Below are 18964 nucleotides of genomic sequence, written 5' to 3'. Positions count from 1 at the left end.
CCCAAATCGATTAATCTTAAAGCTGACGGCAGGTAGCAACAGCGGAGGCAGCCGCGGCGGAGGGAGCTGCGGCTAAGTCAGTGGTTATAGAGTCAGATGTAGTAATCTTTTTAGACTGGACTGGAGTGGATCCGGGCTGAAATCCACTCCACTAGCCTACTAAATACTGGAGACCCAGGAGCTCTATCCTTTCGCAAGTTGGAGTCCTACACTTGGCGCTAAGCCTAGGAATATCGTGCTTAGCTGTACACACGGGCGCCCAAGTGTTCCTAGGCTTGGCGCTAAGTGTAGGACTTCAACATACAAAGGGATAGAGCTCCGAAGCAAATATATACTATTAATAGTAAGTCTTAGCATAAATAGAGTGCTAAAGAGGTAGAGGTAAAGGCAGTAAATATTACTACTAATATTAAATTCCATTTTTTACTTAATATCCTTATTAACCTCTCTATTCTTATTACCGTTATTAGTATTATTACCTTAGTCAAGAATTTCCTTAATAGCGGTAAATTTTACCTCTAATACCTCCTCCTTATACTTACGCTATATCGGTAATATTTATATTTTGGTATTTTTAAGCGCCTTTATTAAGGCGTAATACCGAATATACTTTTTGCCATTTCTTCCTTAACGCGTTAGTTCCGTTTAGGTTAATTTCTTTAGGAGTAATAAGGATATTATCTAAGGCGGGTATATAGATAGGGAAGAATCGTTCTATATTAGTTAGCGAGGAACAATACTAAAAGGGTAAGTGGTAATACTAAGGGGGAGGTAAAAAAGGCGACGGCGAGGATAATAGTAGCGGTAAGAGCTAAGGTATAACTAGAAGTTAGCTATTCTAAATAATAAGCCATTATAGAAACCCTCAATTAGCTAATCCTACGCACTAATAATATAATGTTCTTTCCTCCCACCTAATTAGGTATAGGGTTTGGAGCTCTAAGAGCTCCACTACCTAAGATCCACTCTATCCACCAATTAAATTACTTAGATCCACTCTAGGGTAAGCCTCAGTCCATCCTAGAGCTCCATATTGGCTCCAGTCCAAAAAGATCACTAGTCGGATGATGGCGACGGTGAAGGCGACAATGAGGACGCATACACCGCCTTTGAGGCGGTTAGGGTGGAAGATAAGATTATTGAGGAAGTTGGATAGGAAGCTAAGCGATTTGGAGTTAATGGTAAGTTCAATTAAGTCCTACTTCGTTACCTTAACACCAACCTATCGCTAAGATTTACTATTTATAGTATATATTTAAACTGGAGCTGCATTGGAGCCTTGGAGCTCTACGGCCTTTTTGACGTATAGAGTGGATTTGGGGGTGGGATCCACTCCACTCCAATCCAATTCTTTCACTGGCTTACAGGGCGTCGGTGTTACGCCGATGTCGAGCAGACGAGCTGCATGTGTCATCGATGTATGCCTCGAGACATGGATCATAGTGTAATCCATGAAGCTGGTTGCCATGAGGGAGCGGTCTTGGTAGACTGCTAGTCATGCACTCACGACTCCCGTGAGTATAAAATGCTATCATTTGAAGGTAGTCGGTCTTTAGTGTCTGAAAACCGGGCTCTGCAATTTCAATCTTCGGTTATCAATATGTATCTTTACATTTCAGCTATCATTGTGTCTTTGCTTGCGCTTCAACTTGTCTATCATCTAGTCGTTTCCAGATTGAATCTACCAAAAGATGCAAAATGGCTACCTGGGCCCAGGGGTACGCTCATTGCCCTCTACTGTCACTCTGATGAGATGCGAAGACACTGATATGGATCCAGGTATCCCGTTGATTGGGCGCGTATGGGACATTCCTCGTAGCCACAGCTACAAGAAGTTCAAGCAATGGTCGGACGCATTTGGCCCAATATATCAGATCAACGTTTTTGGGGTCAATCATGTCTGGATTGCTTCAGACAAGATCGCGAATGATCTGTTGTCGAAAAAGAGCCTGATATTCTCCGACCGGCCACCCATCAATAATCTGGATAATAGCAAGGAGGCCCCTGAGTACTTACCACTGCTAGGTTACAATGGTGCGAGGTTTCAAAGACGTTGCGGGCGTAGCTAACGGCCTAATATAGATGTCTGGAAGCGCCAGCGCAAATTCGTGCATGGTATCATGTCGGCTTCAGGTCAAAGCCACCATCAGAATATCCCATTATACGAATGCAAACAGTATCTTGTTGAGCTTCTTCAAAACCCTGCCGACCACGAACTCATCTCCGAGACTTTTACCGGGCGTGTCATCTCCCGTCTAGCATTCGGTGACGATCGCTTTGATGGAGATCTCAGGACTCACTCGCATGCGCTCCTTGAGGCTATCTCGCCGGCCGCCAAAATGACCAACATTATTCCGCAGTTGAAGGTCTTACCGTACTGGCTGTCACCGTGGAAGATCAGCGAACGTGCCCGCCACGCGCGCGAGCGACAATTCTTCGAAATGCTCTATAATGAAGTCAGTAACGATATAATCAGAGGTTCACAGAAGCCTTCTTACATGAGCACGTTCTTGCAAGCCAAAGCCAAGACCGGGATGTCTGATCTAGAAGGATCGTATACAGTCGGAATGGTCGGCCTTGCTGGTATTCTGACAACGGCCTCAGCCTTCATGACTTACATCCTGGCCATGTGCTTGTACCCCGAGTGGCAAAAACGGCTGCAAGAAGAAGTTGACAGCGTCTGTGGCGATAGAATGCCTCGTCCGGATGATGCACCCAACATGCCTACTTTACGGGCTGTGATCAAAGAGATTATGCGCTGGAGGCCGGTTACGCCCAGTAGTAAGTTTCTATGTGGTTGCAATATTATCATACTCGAATTGTGTATTGACTCGTTCTTAGGTATTCCGCACGAGTCTGAAGCTGACTTCATTTATGACGGCTATTTCATCCCGAAAGGCAGTCATATTCATCCAAGTCAATGGCAAGTCTCACTTTCTTGTATTTATGGCGCATTGTTTAATCCCTTGTAGGGCCATCACAAGGGATGAATCAGTATATCCTAACCCGGAGGTCTATAACCCTGCTCGCTGGCTTGATCCCGCGTTCCCATCATACCAAGGGCCTCTAACCAAATACCCCACTATTCAAAATTTCACAACATTCGGGTACGGAAGACGCATCTGCATGGGGATGGATCTCGTCGAGCAGGAATTACTCGTCGGCGTGGGAGGCATGGCGTGGGCATTTAATATCTCTAAGAAAAGGGATGCTAACGGGAAAGAGATTGACATCCCAGTTCACGACTATACGAGCCTGCTCATTTCCAGGCCAAAAGCCTTCCCATTTGATTTGAAGACGAGGAGTGCTGAAAGGGAGGATCTGGTATGGCTGCAATATCGTGAGGCTGTGGACAATGGCGAGATTAAGGGGATCAAGTAACAGGGTAGATGGGCGGGATGGATGGCGTGTCGAAGCAAAGAGTACAAGAAACAGGAATTCGTGATTCTAGCCTTGGCCCCTACGATAGTCGGTTTGTTTCCTAGAGTGTTTAGAGCAATAGACAACTTCTGTTTCTTCAGCCCATCAGTTCCAGCCCGCATTCCAAATTGGGGTTAATACAAAATCCACCTCCAAAGTTTTGTTTATTTCGATATCCACCTCCTGCCGATTGAGGCTTAATAGCTTTATATATTCTAACACCAATCTAACCTGGTACTGGGTGGGTTACTAAGTGGGTGGGTCGACCATAGCAAATACCTAAAGACCTAGTCACGTGAAAAAAGGGGGGGAAGGTATTATGGTGGGTGCTATAGTAGATACAAAGCTTCAGCAGAGCTTTAATAGAGCTCCGTCTAGAGCTTTGATAGAGCTCTTGTGAACTAATAAAATACGGCCTATTTGGCTTCTCCAGAAGGACCAGTCTTTTTGGCCCAATTGGGCATTCGACAGTTATGAGCCCGGGTGACTTCTAGCGCATTTTGAGCAATATTACTATGACGACACACAGCGACGCGAGTTCGATTTCCCTCAAAAACAAAGTTCCTCACACGCTAACAAGCGAGACACCCCGATGACCAGACACGAGGCGGGTGCCTGGGGCTAGACACGAGGCAGGTGCCGGGAGCTTGGCACGAGGCAGGTGCCGGAGGCTTGGCACGAGGCAGGGACCCAGGAGCCAGACACGAGGCAGGGACCCAGGAGTCAGACACGAGGCAGGGACCCAGGAGCCAGACACGAGGCAGGGCCCGGGGGCCAGGGAGCCAGACACGCCTTGCAGAGCCTCTAGTAAAGCTTTGGTAAACCCTCAGTTAAATACAGCACGCGCCAGAATTGAGTCAGAAACTGAGTCAGAGGCTCTACCAAGGCTCTGCTAGAATCTCTGCCAGAAGCTCTACACGAAGCTCTACTAGAGGCTCTCTACGAAGCTCCCTCAAAGCTCTACACGGAGCTCTACCAAAGCTCTACACGGAGCTTTGCATCTACTATAAAGCTCTATGTGGGGCTCTATATCTACCAAGTTAGGTTGGGTTTTTAATAGGTTAAGTCCAACTAAGCTAGGTTTGTTAACTGGTTTAGACTCACCCGCTAAGAACCCCTAGTGGGCATTACCCGACCCATTATAACGTCTAGTTCCTATATAGATTAGCGTTATACTAAGCTAGATTGGCATTAGGCTATATAAAGCTATTAAGCCTTAATCAGTAGGAGGTGGATTTTGTATTAACCCCTTTTAAGTTTGGGCCTGCTCTACCATCGTCCTAAGTGGGCGTTCACAAGAGACGTGTAAATGCCAGATGAGATTATCTGTGCGTGAGCTACCGCATAAAACAATAGAGCTCCGAAAATTTTGTTTTACAAGGGGGTAACACGAACGGGGCAGACGCCCTCCCTGCTAGTATGCTAGTAGAATAATACAGCCCAACCATTCTGCAAGGGCTCGCTTATTTTGAAAACATACTAGCAGGGAGGGCGTCTGCCCCATTCGTGGTACCCCCTTGTATAGGACATATCATGGGGGGCTAGCGCTAGCAACCTAGCCCTAGGCGCACCGGACGCGCCGGACCGGACGCTTCGGGGCGTCCCTGCATCGGGTTGGTAGTAGTGGCGTTGATGACAGATTTGTATCTTACATGACCCACTTTCATGCACGATTTCCCAGAATTCGGACCGTCCTGCATGTCCGTGAAAAAAAGCCACTTAACCTTGAGCTGTAACGTTGTTAACAGGGGTTTGACCGCTCCCTGGGTTATGACTGATTGGAAATCAAAATTAGCCGAAATGCTGATTTACAAGGGGGTAACATCAATGCCTCAGACGCCCCCCTGCTAGTATGGTATACAAAATAACCTAGTCCTGCTATATTACTCGGGGTTCGCTTATTTTCCTCTCAAAAAAGCAGGGGGGGCGTCTGAGCTATTCATGGTAAATAACTAATAAAAGTTTAAATCGGTCATAACTCAGGGAGCGGTCAAAACCGCTAACCACGTTAGAGTCTCAATGATAACAATTTTACCACCGTTTATGGGAGGCTTCGCCGCCATCCTGACTTATCTCAATTCGTTTTCAAATCCCGTCAGCCGGAGTACAATGTTTCATAGATTCCTTGGTGTGCAGAATTTTCTTATCATCTTCTTACGGCACCACCATGTAGCTAGTCTTATTTACTTATTGTCAAACAGGATAATCAAGTATGATAACTCTGTTCTTACTGTAAGAGGCTCTAGAGCCTCACTATATACACCAGATAGGTGGCGAAAGACTGACGGCGACGATCTGCAATTGCCACCATAGACATCGTCATTCAGTCGGTAATAGGTAATGGAATAGGTAGTGAGACATTCGATGAGACATTCGATGTCAAGAAAGAAGGTAACTTGTCATAAGTTAAGACATAACTGAGACATTGTATGTAAAGCCGATCTTGGTCGACACCTATTAACGATGCTCGCATTTCTTCTTTCTATTTGACCCTTAGCATTCACTTCTTGTTTTAATGACAACTACGTGGTGGATTTGGTCCAGCATGTTGAGCTGGGCCTAAGCTGCCCATAGTTTGTTTCTTCTTTTTTTAAACTCACGAAAGCGCCTGACGATACAAAGGACTTCTCTTAACGTAAGGCTATTTCATCACGTCAGCCGAGGGCTGAAGCCTTGACGGAGCTGCATTAATAGAAATTTGGAGGAGCGCCTCCTTTCTAGCGACAGCTGTGGACCGATTCCGCGTGGCGTAGCATGGCGGCGTGTGGCCCTCCACGGGCTTGTAGACTATCTAGGCTTCTCTCATAAGATTCTATATCGGGACGTTCTTCGTTTAATCCGCCTGAGTGTGGCTTTTGAAAGCGCTACAACGTACTTAATTATGCCTGGAGATTTTCATACTTTAACTACTCGTTCATTTCCTCCTTCAAGCTGGTCTTTGTTACCAGACACATTCGCTCACAACTCGTTCCTTATCATTCGTTCGTTCGCTAGTCAATTAAAATGCGTTTACCGTACGTTTTTTATACTACACTGCTCCCCATAGCCCTGGCTTATCCTGCCTCAACGGATTCTCAAGATTCTTCGTCTTCTTATCTTGGAAAGCCTGGCGATGCAACCTTTGATTATGTAAGTCCGCTGATGAAGGTGAATGATATGTACTCACGTGATTCAGGTGATTATTGGCGGAGGGACTGCGGGCTTGACCGTCGCGGCGAGATTGGCCGAAAATTCTATAACCACTGTTGCAGTCATCGAGGCAGGCGATTTTGCGGATATCGCTGGCAATCTTTCCACTGTCCCAGGGTATGGCTGGAAAGTCTCTACTCCGCAACTGGACTGGGGCTTCACTACGACTCCTCAGGCAAGCATGGCAGACCGCAGTCTCATTTACAGCAGAGGCAAGGCTATTGGAGGTAGCTCTGTGACAAACCTTCAAGCATACCACCGTGGCACCGTCCAGTCATTCGATCGTTGGGCGCAGGTCGTCGGAGATAATAGCTTTACCTTCAAAAACATGCTCCAGTGGTACAAAAAGAGCGTCAAGTACACCCCCCCTGATAATGTTGTCCGAGCAGCGAATGCGTCTATACCAGCACTGAGCCCTCAAGCCTACAGCAAGTCAGGAGGCCCACTACATGTGACTTACTCAAATTGGGCTAATCCAGCCTCCTCCTACGGCCCAGCAGCCTGGAAAGAACTCGGCGTCAGCGAGCTAAATGACCTGCTCAGCGGCCAGCTCATTGGCAACCAGTATTCTCCAGCTAATATACAGCCGGCCACCCAGACACGCGATACAAGTCAAACCAGTTTCCTCAAGTACGCGCTGAATTCAGGCAGGAACAATATCAAGCTGTATAAAACGTCACTTGCGAAACGGGTTCTGTTTAATACGTCCTCCAAAAATCCCACTGCCACTGGAGTTACCGTGAGAACCAACGAACAGACGTATACTCTGCATGCAAAGAAGGAAGTCATCATCTCTGCAGGAGCTGTAAGCCCTCGTCATAATTGCTCATTTCCGGAACATCACTAACGGATTGGTTAGCTTCAAGCACCTCAGATCCTGATGGTCTCCGGTGTAGGACCAAAAAGCACACTCCAGAGCTTGGGAATTCCTGTAATCGCTGACCGGCCTGGGGTGGGCCGAAATATGCAGGTTCGTTTAAAAGGTCCATATTCAAGCTGATATTATTGCAATAATGACGCTTCCTAGGATCACATGTTTGTATCGCTGGTATACCAAGTGGCAACCGTTACCGAGTCTAGTCTTTCCATCCCGGAAAACAACGATAAAGCCAACTCAGATTTCAACGAGAAACACCAAGGAATACTAACCAATACTGGAGCTGATCACTTTGGCTGGGAGAAGCTTCCCAGCTCGTACTTGGACAAACTTGACAATTCCACCCGCGCATACCTCGCATCATTCCCCAGTGATTGGCCGGACTATGAGCTCGTCATTGGGGATTTGCCTTTCACACCTTCTGGGTCGTACAGCGGAGATTATATTCAGGGGATTATAATGCTGCAAAGTCCAGAATCTCGTGGCTCCATCTCAATATCCTCTAATAACACCTCAGATCCGCCTCTTATTGACACCAAAACTCTCACGTCGGCGAAGGATCGTGCGATACTTGTTCAAGCTTTCCATCGTGTGCGGGAATTCTTTGAGACGAAGTCTATGAAGAGTGTCATTATAGGAAATGAAGTGGTTCCTGGAAACGGCACCGAGACTGACGAGCAGATACTGTCATATCTTGAACAGAATGGGGGCCCCGGTTTTCACGCTGCATGCACGTGTAAGAATTTCGTCGTTGCTTTTTCTTGTAACATGGCTGATGGTTGTTAGGTTCGATGGGTAAGACCAGTGACCCCAATGCTGTGGTTGACACACAAGGCCGCGTGATTGGTGTGAAGAATCTTAGGGTCGTCGATGCCAGCGTTTTCCCGCTCTTACCACCTGGTCATCTCGTCTCCACTGTCTGTAAGTTTTCTCAGTCCATTGTGGATCAACTTGTAAGATTCCCTGCTAAATCATCGTTTTCTCCGTTAAGACGCTGTGGCGGAGAAGCTCGCAAATAGTATAAAAGGTTAGGCTGGGCAGAAGAGGGCTCTTTTGGTTTCATATCTCAGGGTTGGTCAGAATTTTGGGGGGGGACTTATCTTAGTCGTCTTTGTTTAGATTAATGGAGTTTGGAGTAATACACTTAAAGTCCAAAATTCATGCTCTACATAACTATCAACCTATAAAATGCGTCCTATTTGGCTTTGCCAGAGTGTTCGGTCTTTTTGGGCCAATTGGGCGTCGACAGTTATGAGCCCGGATGACTACTAGCGCATTTTGAGAAGCACCAGCAATATTATTCCATGACGACACACGGTGGCACAGTGCGATTCCCGTCAGTTTCGGAAAAAAGTTCTTCACACGCTAACAAGCGAGACACCCTTGGCCAGACACGAGGCAGGTGCCAGGAGCTAGACACGAGGCAGGACCCAGGAGCCAGACACGAGGCAAGACACGAGGCAGGGCCGGGGGGCTAGACACAAGGCAGGTGCCGGGGGCCGGACACGAGGCAGGAGCCAGCAGGCCGGGGGACAGGCACAAGAAAATTTTTTCAGGCGCTACTAGCTGCTATTAAGCTATTAGCCCCTGGGGGGGTGTGTCAACCTATAAAACACGTCCTATTTAGCTTCGCCCGAACCGGTCTTTTTGGGCCAATTGGGCGTCGACAATAACCAACCCCTTGTATCTTACGGGTCAACATATCCCACGTGCCTCCCAGGTCACCGGCACTGTACCGTGGACAGTATCTCTTGTTACCACTCCACAGGTGAATACACTGATTTTTAATACTCACCACAGAAAACGGTGGTGCAGAAACCCAAATGTCTTGGAAGCCACGCACTCGCGAACAAATAGGCGGATATGACAATGGTCGAATCATGAATGAAAAGGCAAGATGTGCCGACGGAGCGGCCGGGACTCACTCCGTTTAGCTTCCGATGAGCTAAACGGGCCGGTCAAGGTCAATAATTAATTACTCATTTGGGCAAGATAATCCTAAGCCAAGGCGGACGCTACACGGCACTAGCCTCTATCGAAGCGCCGGGAGCGCTCGGAAGCCGGTACCTGGGCGCGCCTGCAGCGCACGGCTGACCAATCCCCCGCCAGCCTAAATAGAACACGCATGAGTGAATTACACTAGCTGCGCCTTCGTTCCGCCAACCAACTTCGAGTCGGTAACTCCCCCTGTCCTATACTCTTATTCAGTACACCGCCACAATTCTTTGAGCTCACCTCCATGTGGACTAAAGGAAATCTTATCTGGCCGATGCACATTCGACAGGCATCGGAATCCCACACTCAGCTTATCGTTACCTAGTCGAAGCCTAGCTGCGGAGTGCCATTCTAAGCCCTTGTGTATGCTGTACCTCACCTGCTGGGCCTATCTAGACCATCATCGTAGATGGCGAAGCTGCATGACTTGGCTTTAGAGTCGGCTCGGGGATATGCCGATAACCCGTGCTGAAATAATATGTAGTTATCAAACATTAGGCTTAGAATTTCTCGTATCAGACTTACTCGACCCATTGTGTTCTTCAAGGAATTGAGGAGCCACACTTTTTGACCCTCAAGTGCCCGCTCAGTGAGGGAAAAAATGGCTTCTTTGGCTGACGTCTCAAAACCTCAATGGTCTTTGATGGCCTTGCTTGACGCCGTAGCTCATAAAGGCGATGGTAGTCTTTGGACCGTGGAAGCAGCCACCTGTTTAGGCATTCTAGTGGCAATTTTCGTGTTGTCCAGAGGCAGGCAGAAGAAAGTTCTGCATTCTCCTGTATATGGCAAGCCCGGAGACGCATCGTTTGGACAAGCACTTAGCACAGGATACAAAAAGGTACGTCAATAGAGATGGACGAGGTTTAGATGCTCGCAACTTACATTCAGTCAATACCAGTTCAAAGATGGGATCTTTACGATTCCGACGGCACATCATTCTATGGTTATCGTGCCTCCCAGGTTCTTAGACGAAATCAAGGCTCAACCTGAAAGTATTCTCAGCTTCCAGAAACAAGTCTCGGAGCGGTTCCTCGGAAAGTACACCGGTCTTGGTGTTAATGATACGCTCGTGCGTTCAGTTAAAGTGGACTTGACCAAAAACATTATCCAAATCTTGGGAGAATTGAGTGAGGAAGTCGATTATTCAGTGGGTCTGAATATCGGTGATTGTCCAGGTAAGTCTTCATATAACCAGTCATTAGACATACGAAATGACACTTCACAGAATGGAAGCCAATTCAGCTGTACCATACTCTATCTACCCTTGTGGCACTACTTTCTGGCCGGATCTTTGTTGGGCTTCCGCTTAGCCGTGATCCGTTCTGGGTAAGTTGATGTTTCCTGCCATAAGATGTGCTAATGTTGAGTGTCTGCGCAGATTAAAGCCACACTAAGTTACACCATTGAAGGTTTCGTCGGTAAGCCTGTGTTTTGCTTCGCCTTGGTCCCACGTCCAATCTAGGCTCACTGACGTGTTAGGGTCGGATAAATTGTGGAAATATCCTCGATTCCTCCATCCGCTCATGCAGTTTTTTATTCCAGAGGTACACTTTAGAGTTACCCCTTTTTAAGCATCGCTGACGACGTGGAGTAGATCAGAAACGTAAAGAAATATCTTGCAGAAGGCGCTAAGTATGTGAAATTGGGACAGATACCGGAAATCATTGCTAATTGTACGTTGAAGAAATCTTGGTCCAATTATGAAAGAACGACGAGACCTCATGGCGAAAGACCGAAATTACAAGCCCCCTTCAGATATGATCCAGTGGATCGTCGATAATTCGGAAGAAAACAACCAGGAAGATGTCAACTGTAAGCTCTCGACTACGTGGTGCCAAACCCATAATAATGACCAAAACAGATGTATCAAAAACTCAGATGCTGATCTCAGTTGTGGCAATCCACACAACAAGCATGACTGTAAGCCCTCAATTGGATAGACAACACAATTCCGTGCACTCATTGATGCGAGCAGATGGCACAAGCGATTTTTGACCTCACGTCTCATCCAGAGTATATCCAGCCGTTGCGAGATGAGCTTGAAGAAGTATATGCGAAGTTCGGTAGGAAGTGGACGAAGGCGAGCATTGCGTCTCTCCGGAAGATGGACAGCTTCCTGAAGGAGTCTCAGAGGTTTCGACCTCCTGGTCTTGGTAAGCAAAGATTTTTGCCTAGGTTTATTCTGCTTGCTAATACTGACATCAGTAACTATGAACCGCCAGTGCGAGGTCGACCTCAAGCTATCCAATGGGCTGGTGCTCCCGAAAGGGACACATATCGGCGTCGCGGCTGGCGCTAATGCTCTTGATCCTGCTCTGCTTGATAATGTAGAGGAATTCGATGGGTTTCGATTTGAGAGGCTGCGTTCGCTCCCTGGTAATGAGTCTAAATACCAAGTGCGTGTCATCATTGAAAGCCCTCCTCATCGAGGCACCTGATGTACTGACGATCATCTAGTTTGTCACGACTAATGACCTTGATCAACTTCACTGGGGTGTTGGAACTCATGCTTGTCCGGGTCGATTCTTTGCAAGCTATGAGATAAAGATGCTGCTCACCAAAATCCTAACGGATTACGACATTATGATTGAGCCGGGATCTTCACGTCCACAGGACATCCTCCGAGATATTAGGATCATCCCAAATCCGGCTGCACAAGTTCTGTTCCGAAACCGTAGGAAGTAGGTTAGCTAGTATAGGAAGTCTTTCATTATTTGAGGTCACTTTCTAGCTCAACTAAAGTCTCTCTGGTCGGAAACGTCATTCGGGAGGTCTGCTTTGTACCTACAACTGGTAATCGAGTTCAAAGGTTTGATATCCCGAACGCTTTTCAACTTGTTTTCAGTACACAAAATACTTCTTGTTCTATGCCTAGAGCTTAGCTTCGAATATGCATTCTTCAGCCTTACTTCATTAGCTTCACTAATGGCCTGCGCAGCGCGGGCGCAGCGACATAGTAGTGTCGTGAAAAATTTTCACTGGGAGGGTAAGCCCCAACGAAAACTCAACACGGCTATCACGTCTTTACGTACATTCCAATTGATCATTCAAATCACGGCATCTACGTCCAGCACCCCCCCCTCCCCTTTCCTCCCAAACGGCATACCTTTACTACATAGTACCTATACACAGCATGGCAACTAAACTGTTGAACGAACGATCAGGAATGAGAACTCTGTCTATTAAAGAGGGCTCTAGAAGCTCTTAATATACATTAGGTAGGTCTAAACAACTAAGTCAAAATAGGTAATAGAAATAGGTAATAAGACATTTAATAAAACGTTTAGTTATAAGTTAAGAGACAACTAAGATATAGTTCGTATAGACGATCTAGGTCTTTAGATAGTAGTATAATAGTAGTAAGGAACTCCGATTTAGGTTAATATACCCCCTAGCTACACAAAGCCTTCTAGGCTGCTGTAGAAATACTTAAAAGTCACAATACTAATTTAGTGTTGAGTTAAGGGAAATCCTCTATATACTTACCCTACCCAAAGATTATTTAAATTAAATTAATTAGATCCTTTATGTTAATGAGGTTTAATTACTAAATAAATATCTTATATTTTTAACGAGGTAGAGCCTTCGTTAAGCCGTCTGCTACTATATCCACAGTAGGGACCTATTTAGTATTGATCCTTTCTTTATAAACTTTCTAGCGGAGCTAGTAGTAATAGATATTAACGTATTAAAGCTTAGTATTAAGCTTAGCGTTGCTTTTAGTAAGTAGTTAAATTGTCTATATATTATCGCAATAGATTACTTACTTATTAGTATTAAATATAACTTCTTTAAAGAATCGCTGCCACTAAATTAACTTAGTAGCCGTATACGACAGGGCTAAGAGCTCTACTTTAGTACTTAATTTCGTTACTAATTTTTGCTTAGTCGATTGCCAGTTAATTAGTCCTCTAAATAAGGTAAATAGATAGCCTTTTAAGCTTTTCCTACTAACTAGATTACAGGGTAGGCAAAAATCTAATCTTATCTCGATCCGATTAATAATCTATAATTAATACAATATTTTATATCAATTAAAGTATTATAATATTTTCTTAGTATTCCCCCAATAGCCCCACCAATATAGGTCTGTATTTTATAAATAGAGGCCTATTTTATAGCTCTATTCTAGGGCTATAAAATAAGCCCTTATTTATATAATTTAGGGCTGTTTTAGTGGAGTTATTAGGGGGCAAGTAATCTATTCTAGTTAAATAGGGGCGAATCCAGTATAGTTATAGGGTAGGGTTGCTTAGGCGTAGTCTATTAAGGGCAATAGTTTAGCCTAGTTATCCTAAAAGTGTTACGGCGCTAGTGGAAAACAGTGGATTATAGTAGTAGATTGTAGCGGACAATCGCAGACAGTTTCTTACTGTTTTAAATAGTCGCAGTCATATAACCAGATAATCGCATAAAACCTTAAGAGGCGCTACCCTTCTTCCCTTTTTATTTCTCTAGCTTTAAATCCTTATTTATAGATAATCCAATTACATAGGCTTACGCGACCCTTTTACTGTGCTTGTGCCTTAATTAACTAAGTTACTAATATTATTTAAAGCTTATTTATTCTTCTTCTTAAGAAGGAACTTAAAAAATATCTATAAAATATAAATAAGAATAGAACACAGAAATAGACCTAAAGACTATTACTAAAATTTAAGGAATAGACTAGAACTTAAAGAATAGAAAAGAATAATAAGATTTATAATATATATATAGACTAAAACCCCTATAGAGTCCTACCGGAAGTTACCCTAATAACTATACTACTATACTAAGAAATATAGTAGCCAGTAAAGCAGCTATAGAACCTATTAGCGACTTAGTTAATCGAGATATAAGTACGGCAAAAGGGTCGCGCAAGCCTATACGATTGGATTGTCTATAAACGAGAATCTAAAGCTAAAGAAAAGGAAAGGAAAGAATAAGTAGTAACGCGAGGAGTTATATACAATCCCCTAGTTACGTAAGAGTCACGTAAGCCTTGTGTCTACCATAACGTCTACTATAGCTGCCGCTTTCTGCTAGTGCTGTAACATTACCCCCCCCTCCGCAAAAGCCTGCCCTTAGGCTTTGTATATCCATATTATGCCCATAAGGCGTTCTTATCTTTATGTTCTTCCAGTAGCTTATTATCTTTATTATACTAGTATTCCATCTATTCGTCTAGGTACTTTAGCGGTCCCAGTTTATTAGGGTAACGGCTATAGAATTTTTAAAGCTTATAGGGACTGCCGATAAAGTTCTATATAGGGTACCAAGTAGGATCTAAGTTATAGCCTTTCTAACTAACGTAGTACTTTAGCGTTTTCCTTACCAGCTTATAGGCCAGTATCTCTATTACGGCACTGGTAGAACTTAGCAGAACACAGGTAGAACTTAGTAGAACTTCGCGATTACGTAACTAGAGGACCGTATAAAAGAACCCTACTTCGACCGGCGCTACTCTTCTTCTCCTTTCCTTTCTCTAGCTTTAGATTCTCGTTTATAGACAATCTAATTGTATAGGCTTGCGCAACCCTCTTGCCGTACTTATATCTCAATTAACTAAGTCGCTAATATTATCTAAAGCTTATTCTACTCTTTCTTCCTAAAGAGGAACTTAAATATATCTATAAGACTATAAATAGGATAAGAACACAGAATAAGACCCTAAGGACATTACTAGAACCATAAGGACAGGACCTAAAGGAAAAGAACAGAACCCTAAGGAAAGGACCTATAAGATACGTATAGACTAGAACCCCTAAAGAAATTACCCAGAATTACCTAATACCCCTACTACCATGCCACGAAATATAGTAGCAGGTAAAGCAGCTATAGGACTCTTAAATACTTCAGATAAAGAAACAATTAACGTTTTAACCCCCTAGGCGGAGCTTACGGCAGCTAATACCAAAATTAAACGACTATAAGAGCTGCTTAAAGCCAGAGATACCCCTATATCTAATAATAAGTTATTATTAGACAACTAAAGACTTGCTATAGTCCTTTAGGACCTATCCTAGCGCCTTAGTAGATCTACTAAGGCCTATATAGCACCAAAGTGGTCGGTAAGGGTTATAAATCCCCTACTACTTACAGATGGAACCAACCCTATATTTAATAATTAGAAGCTTTAATTACGGGATAAACTTAAAGTTAATATAGACTACTTCCCTAACGCCTAAGCCAGAATAGCCTATATCTTCGGCCGTACTAGCGGAGACGCCTAGACGTATTTACGCCCGCGATATACTAAAGACTTAGCAGACTACTTTACCTCTAAAGAAGAAATAATTAAATACTTGTCTTCTATTTATAAAGACCCTTTTAAAGTATAGAACGCCCGCCTTAGCTATAAAAGCCTAAACATAAAAATAACGGAGACCTTTTTAGCCTTTTAAACCCGCTTTTTATACCTAGCTGGATAGGCCTAGATCCCTTAAAAAGACCTACTACCAGACCTCTTTAATAAGCTTACTCTAGACCTATAGCGGGCCGTATTACTAGCTTATACTACGGCACAGACATTAAAGGAACTTATAGACTATTGTCTAGCTATTAACTAAGGCCTTTATCGCATTAAGGCACGCGCTAATTAGCTAAAAACTAGAAACCTTATAAACTAGGCCGTAAGTACTACAAGAACGGCCTATAGTGCCCTGGCACGATTAGCAACCCCTATAGTACCGGCCGCTTAGCCTATAGTTAACCTAGCAGCTAGCCGCGCAGCTACCCATACTACGGGTTTAGTATACACCCGGCCTATATACAACGACCCCCGTATATAAACCCTTAGCGATTAAAAAGCTTACTTTTTATACTGTTAATTAGGCTACCCTATAAGGAACTACCTAATAAAGGTAAAGATAAATAAGGTCCTGTTAATTTAGGAGGATAGTATAAAGTTAGAAAAAGAGAAACCCTAGAGGAAGACTCCTCTTTAGGGTTAAAAGGGATTAATATGTTATATATTAATCTAGGTCAGCTAATTAGTAGGAAAAGCTACACTATCCCTTATACTTTATTCCGTAATAAATATTAAGTTTTAACCTCTACTTTAGCTAACTTAGGAGTAAATACCTTTACCTTAATTAATATAAAGTGCGCTGTAAAACTAGCTAACTTTTTAAATATACCCCTTAAAGAACTGCCTAAACTAATTCCTATTTATGGGTATAACGGATAGATAGGGCCTTTTATTACAACTATCTTGCGAATTTACCTCCGCGTTAACGGACGGAGGTAGTATAATATCCCCTTCCTTATTACGGACCTTAGAAGCTATAATATAATCTTAGAGAGAAAATAGCTAGCCTATTTAGGCTTATAGCTTAATATACGGAACAGGCAGCTTATTTAGCCTAAAACTATACCCCTAACGCCTTCCTTTATAAAAGAGATTAGTATTATAATAGAAAACCTTATACGGCCGCAGATAAACGCCGTTTACTAGGCTAATGCGACGCGTAGGGACTAGGCTTTTAAGAAGGATATACAGCTTAATCTATAACGAATTTGTATACTACGCCGCCCCCAGACTGCCTATATTATACCACCCGCAATTAAGACTTAGGAAGTTAGTAGTGGCCTAACTAAGCCTCTAATAGAGAACTTAGGCCCTATACAGCCATAAAGAAAGGCTAGGGACATTAGACGACACACTAAACTAATAGATTAAAAGGATAACTTATAGAAAATAGAATGTGAGCTAAGGAAGACTATAAACCCTATATCGCAAAATACGGCCCAAATATCCGTAAAGAAACCTACGGACCTCCCACCAGTTAATATCTACTATACTAGCGCTATAGGATTCTACTAGAACCTAGTTCAGCCTAATACTATTGCCTTTATAACTAGCTTATAGATAAGGAGCTAGTAAAACAGAAACTACCCCGTTAATACCAGAAATTTAAAAACACCTTCTCTAAAGCAGCGTCTAATATACTTCCGCCTTACTGACCGTATAACTATAAGATTAAAATTAAGCCAGATAAGGTAGTTACCCTTAGCTATAGCCCCCTTTAACAGCAATCTACTGCCGAATTACAGGCTATAAAGTAGTATCTCATTAATAACCTGGATAAGGGCTTTATTAAGCCTAGTTAAGCCCCTTTTAACTTACCTATTCTCTTTACTAAAAAACTAAATAGAGGACTTTGTTTCTATATCGACTACCATAAGCTTAACAATTTAACCCTTAAAGACCGCTACCCACTGCCTTTACTTAATAAGACTTTGGCCTAAATAAGTAGAGCTAAGATCTTTATAAAGCTTAATATCCGCTAGGCTTTTTACTAAATTAGGATAAACCCTAAATTAGAAGACCTTACTACGTTTTAAACCCGTTACGGAACGTATAAATATAAAGTACTACCTTTTAGACTAACTAACGGACCGGCCACATACCAACGATATATAAATAATGTACTATTTAACTACCTTAACAACTTCTATACAGTATACCTAGATAATATTATAATCTACTCTAAAAATAAACTAGAATATAAAGAGCATATTTATAAAGTCCTACAACGGCTTTAGGAAGCTAGCCTCTAAGCCAATATTAAGAAGTTAGAATTTAGTGTTAAGCGTATAAAGTACCTAGGGTTTATTATTAGTATAAACGGAATTAAGGCAGACCTAGAAAAAACGGTTATAATTAACTAATAGGTACCCCCAAGGACCGTAAAGGGGGTATAGTTATTCTTAGGGTTCTATAACTTCTACTAACGCTTTATTAAGAACTATAGTAGGATTACCTAGCTACTAAGCCTACTTACCTATAAGGAACAGCCCTTTTACTTTAATACCGTATATAGGCAGGCCTTTAATAAGCTTAAGAAACGACTGGTCTCTGCTCCCTTACTCGCCCACTTTAACCTAAAACGGCCCTTAATGCTAGAAACTAATGCCTTAGATAGTATTATAGCTAGCGTTTACTCCCAAAAGCAGATAGACGGAGAATAGCACCCTATTGCTTACTATTTAAAGACTATAGTAAATGCTAAGCTAAACTACCCGATTCACGATAAAGAAATGCTAGCTATTATCTTTAGCTTTTAGCACTGGCGAGCCTAATTAAAAGGCACCCCTAAGTTTATCTAGGTAGTTTCCAATTATAAGGCCTTAGAATATTTTATAATAATAAAGGCCCTTACGGCCCGATAGGCGCGCTAGGCGGACACCCTATCTTAGTTTAACTTCCTAATTATATATAGGCTAAGCGCCACCAACCGTGCAGATATTCTTATAAAGCGTAAATAGGATATAAATAACTAAATAGCCGTAAAGATCTTATTACGGACCTAGGCGCTACTATAACTAAAGCACCTTAACCCCTAAATACGGGCAGAACTAAATATAGACTTTTTAAATACTAAGATATACCTTGTTAACTCCATAGAACTAAACCTTATTAATAAACTACTGCAGGTAAACTATACGGCCCCTTCTCTATAGGAGTACCGCGAAAAGGCAAAGAACGTTTCTAGCCTA

The 18964-nt window shown here is 43.2% G+C and overlaps 3 protein-coding genes across 3 annotated transcripts; all 3 read left to right on the top strand.

Annotated features, from left to right (window-relative positions):
• Nucleotides 1-1769: 1769 nt before the first annotated feature.
• K441DRAFT_611571 (cytochrome P450) lies at nucleotides 1770-3521 on the top strand (the record flags this gene model as incomplete). Its single annotated transcript, XM_067645578.1, is given in 4 exon segments — nucleotides 1770-2034; nucleotides 2083-2781; nucleotides 2842-2956; nucleotides 2973-3521. 4 exon segments carry the CDS (start codon nucleotides 1770-1772, stop codon nucleotides 3379-3381), a joined length of 1488 nt encoding a protein of 495 aa, XP_067503604.1. The 3' UTR covers nucleotides 3382-3521.
• A 3050-nt stretch (nucleotides 3522-6571) lies between these two features.
• K441DRAFT_611568 (GMC oxidoreductase) lies at nucleotides 6572-8505 on the top strand (the record flags this gene model as incomplete). The annotated part of the gene is made up of 4 exons (XM_067645577.1): nucleotides 6572-7414; nucleotides 7469-7579; nucleotides 7637-8222; nucleotides 8273-8505. 4 exons carry the CDS (start codon nucleotides 6572-6574, stop codon nucleotides 8503-8505), a joined length of 1773 nt encoding a protein of 590 aa, XP_067503603.1.
• A 1619-nt stretch (nucleotides 8506-10124) lies between these two features.
• On the top strand, nucleotides 10125-12166 carry K441DRAFT_562639 (putative cytochrome P450; the record flags this gene model as incomplete). Its single annotated transcript, XM_067643566.1, has 11 exons — nucleotides 10125-10319; nucleotides 10380-10656; nucleotides 10707-10807; nucleotides 10860-10899; nucleotides 10961-11025; nucleotides 11076-11113; nucleotides 11166-11293; nucleotides 11343-11401; nucleotides 11457-11634; nucleotides 11687-11877; nucleotides 11939-12166. 11 exons carry the CDS (start codon nucleotides 10125-10127, stop codon nucleotides 12164-12166), a joined length of 1500 nt encoding a protein of 499 aa, XP_067503602.1.
• Between the last annotated feature and the right edge of the window lie 6798 nt (nucleotides 12167-18964).

This window comes from Cenococcum geophilum (assembly GCF_001692895.1).
Source record: "Cenococcum geophilum 1.58 unplaced genomic scaffold K441scaffold_23, whole genome shotgun sequence".
NCBI lineage: Eukaryota > Fungi > Ascomycota > Dothideomycetes > Gloniales > Gloniaceae > Cenococcum > Cenococcum geophilum.
This window is presented reverse-complemented; position numbering and strand designations above follow the sequence as displayed.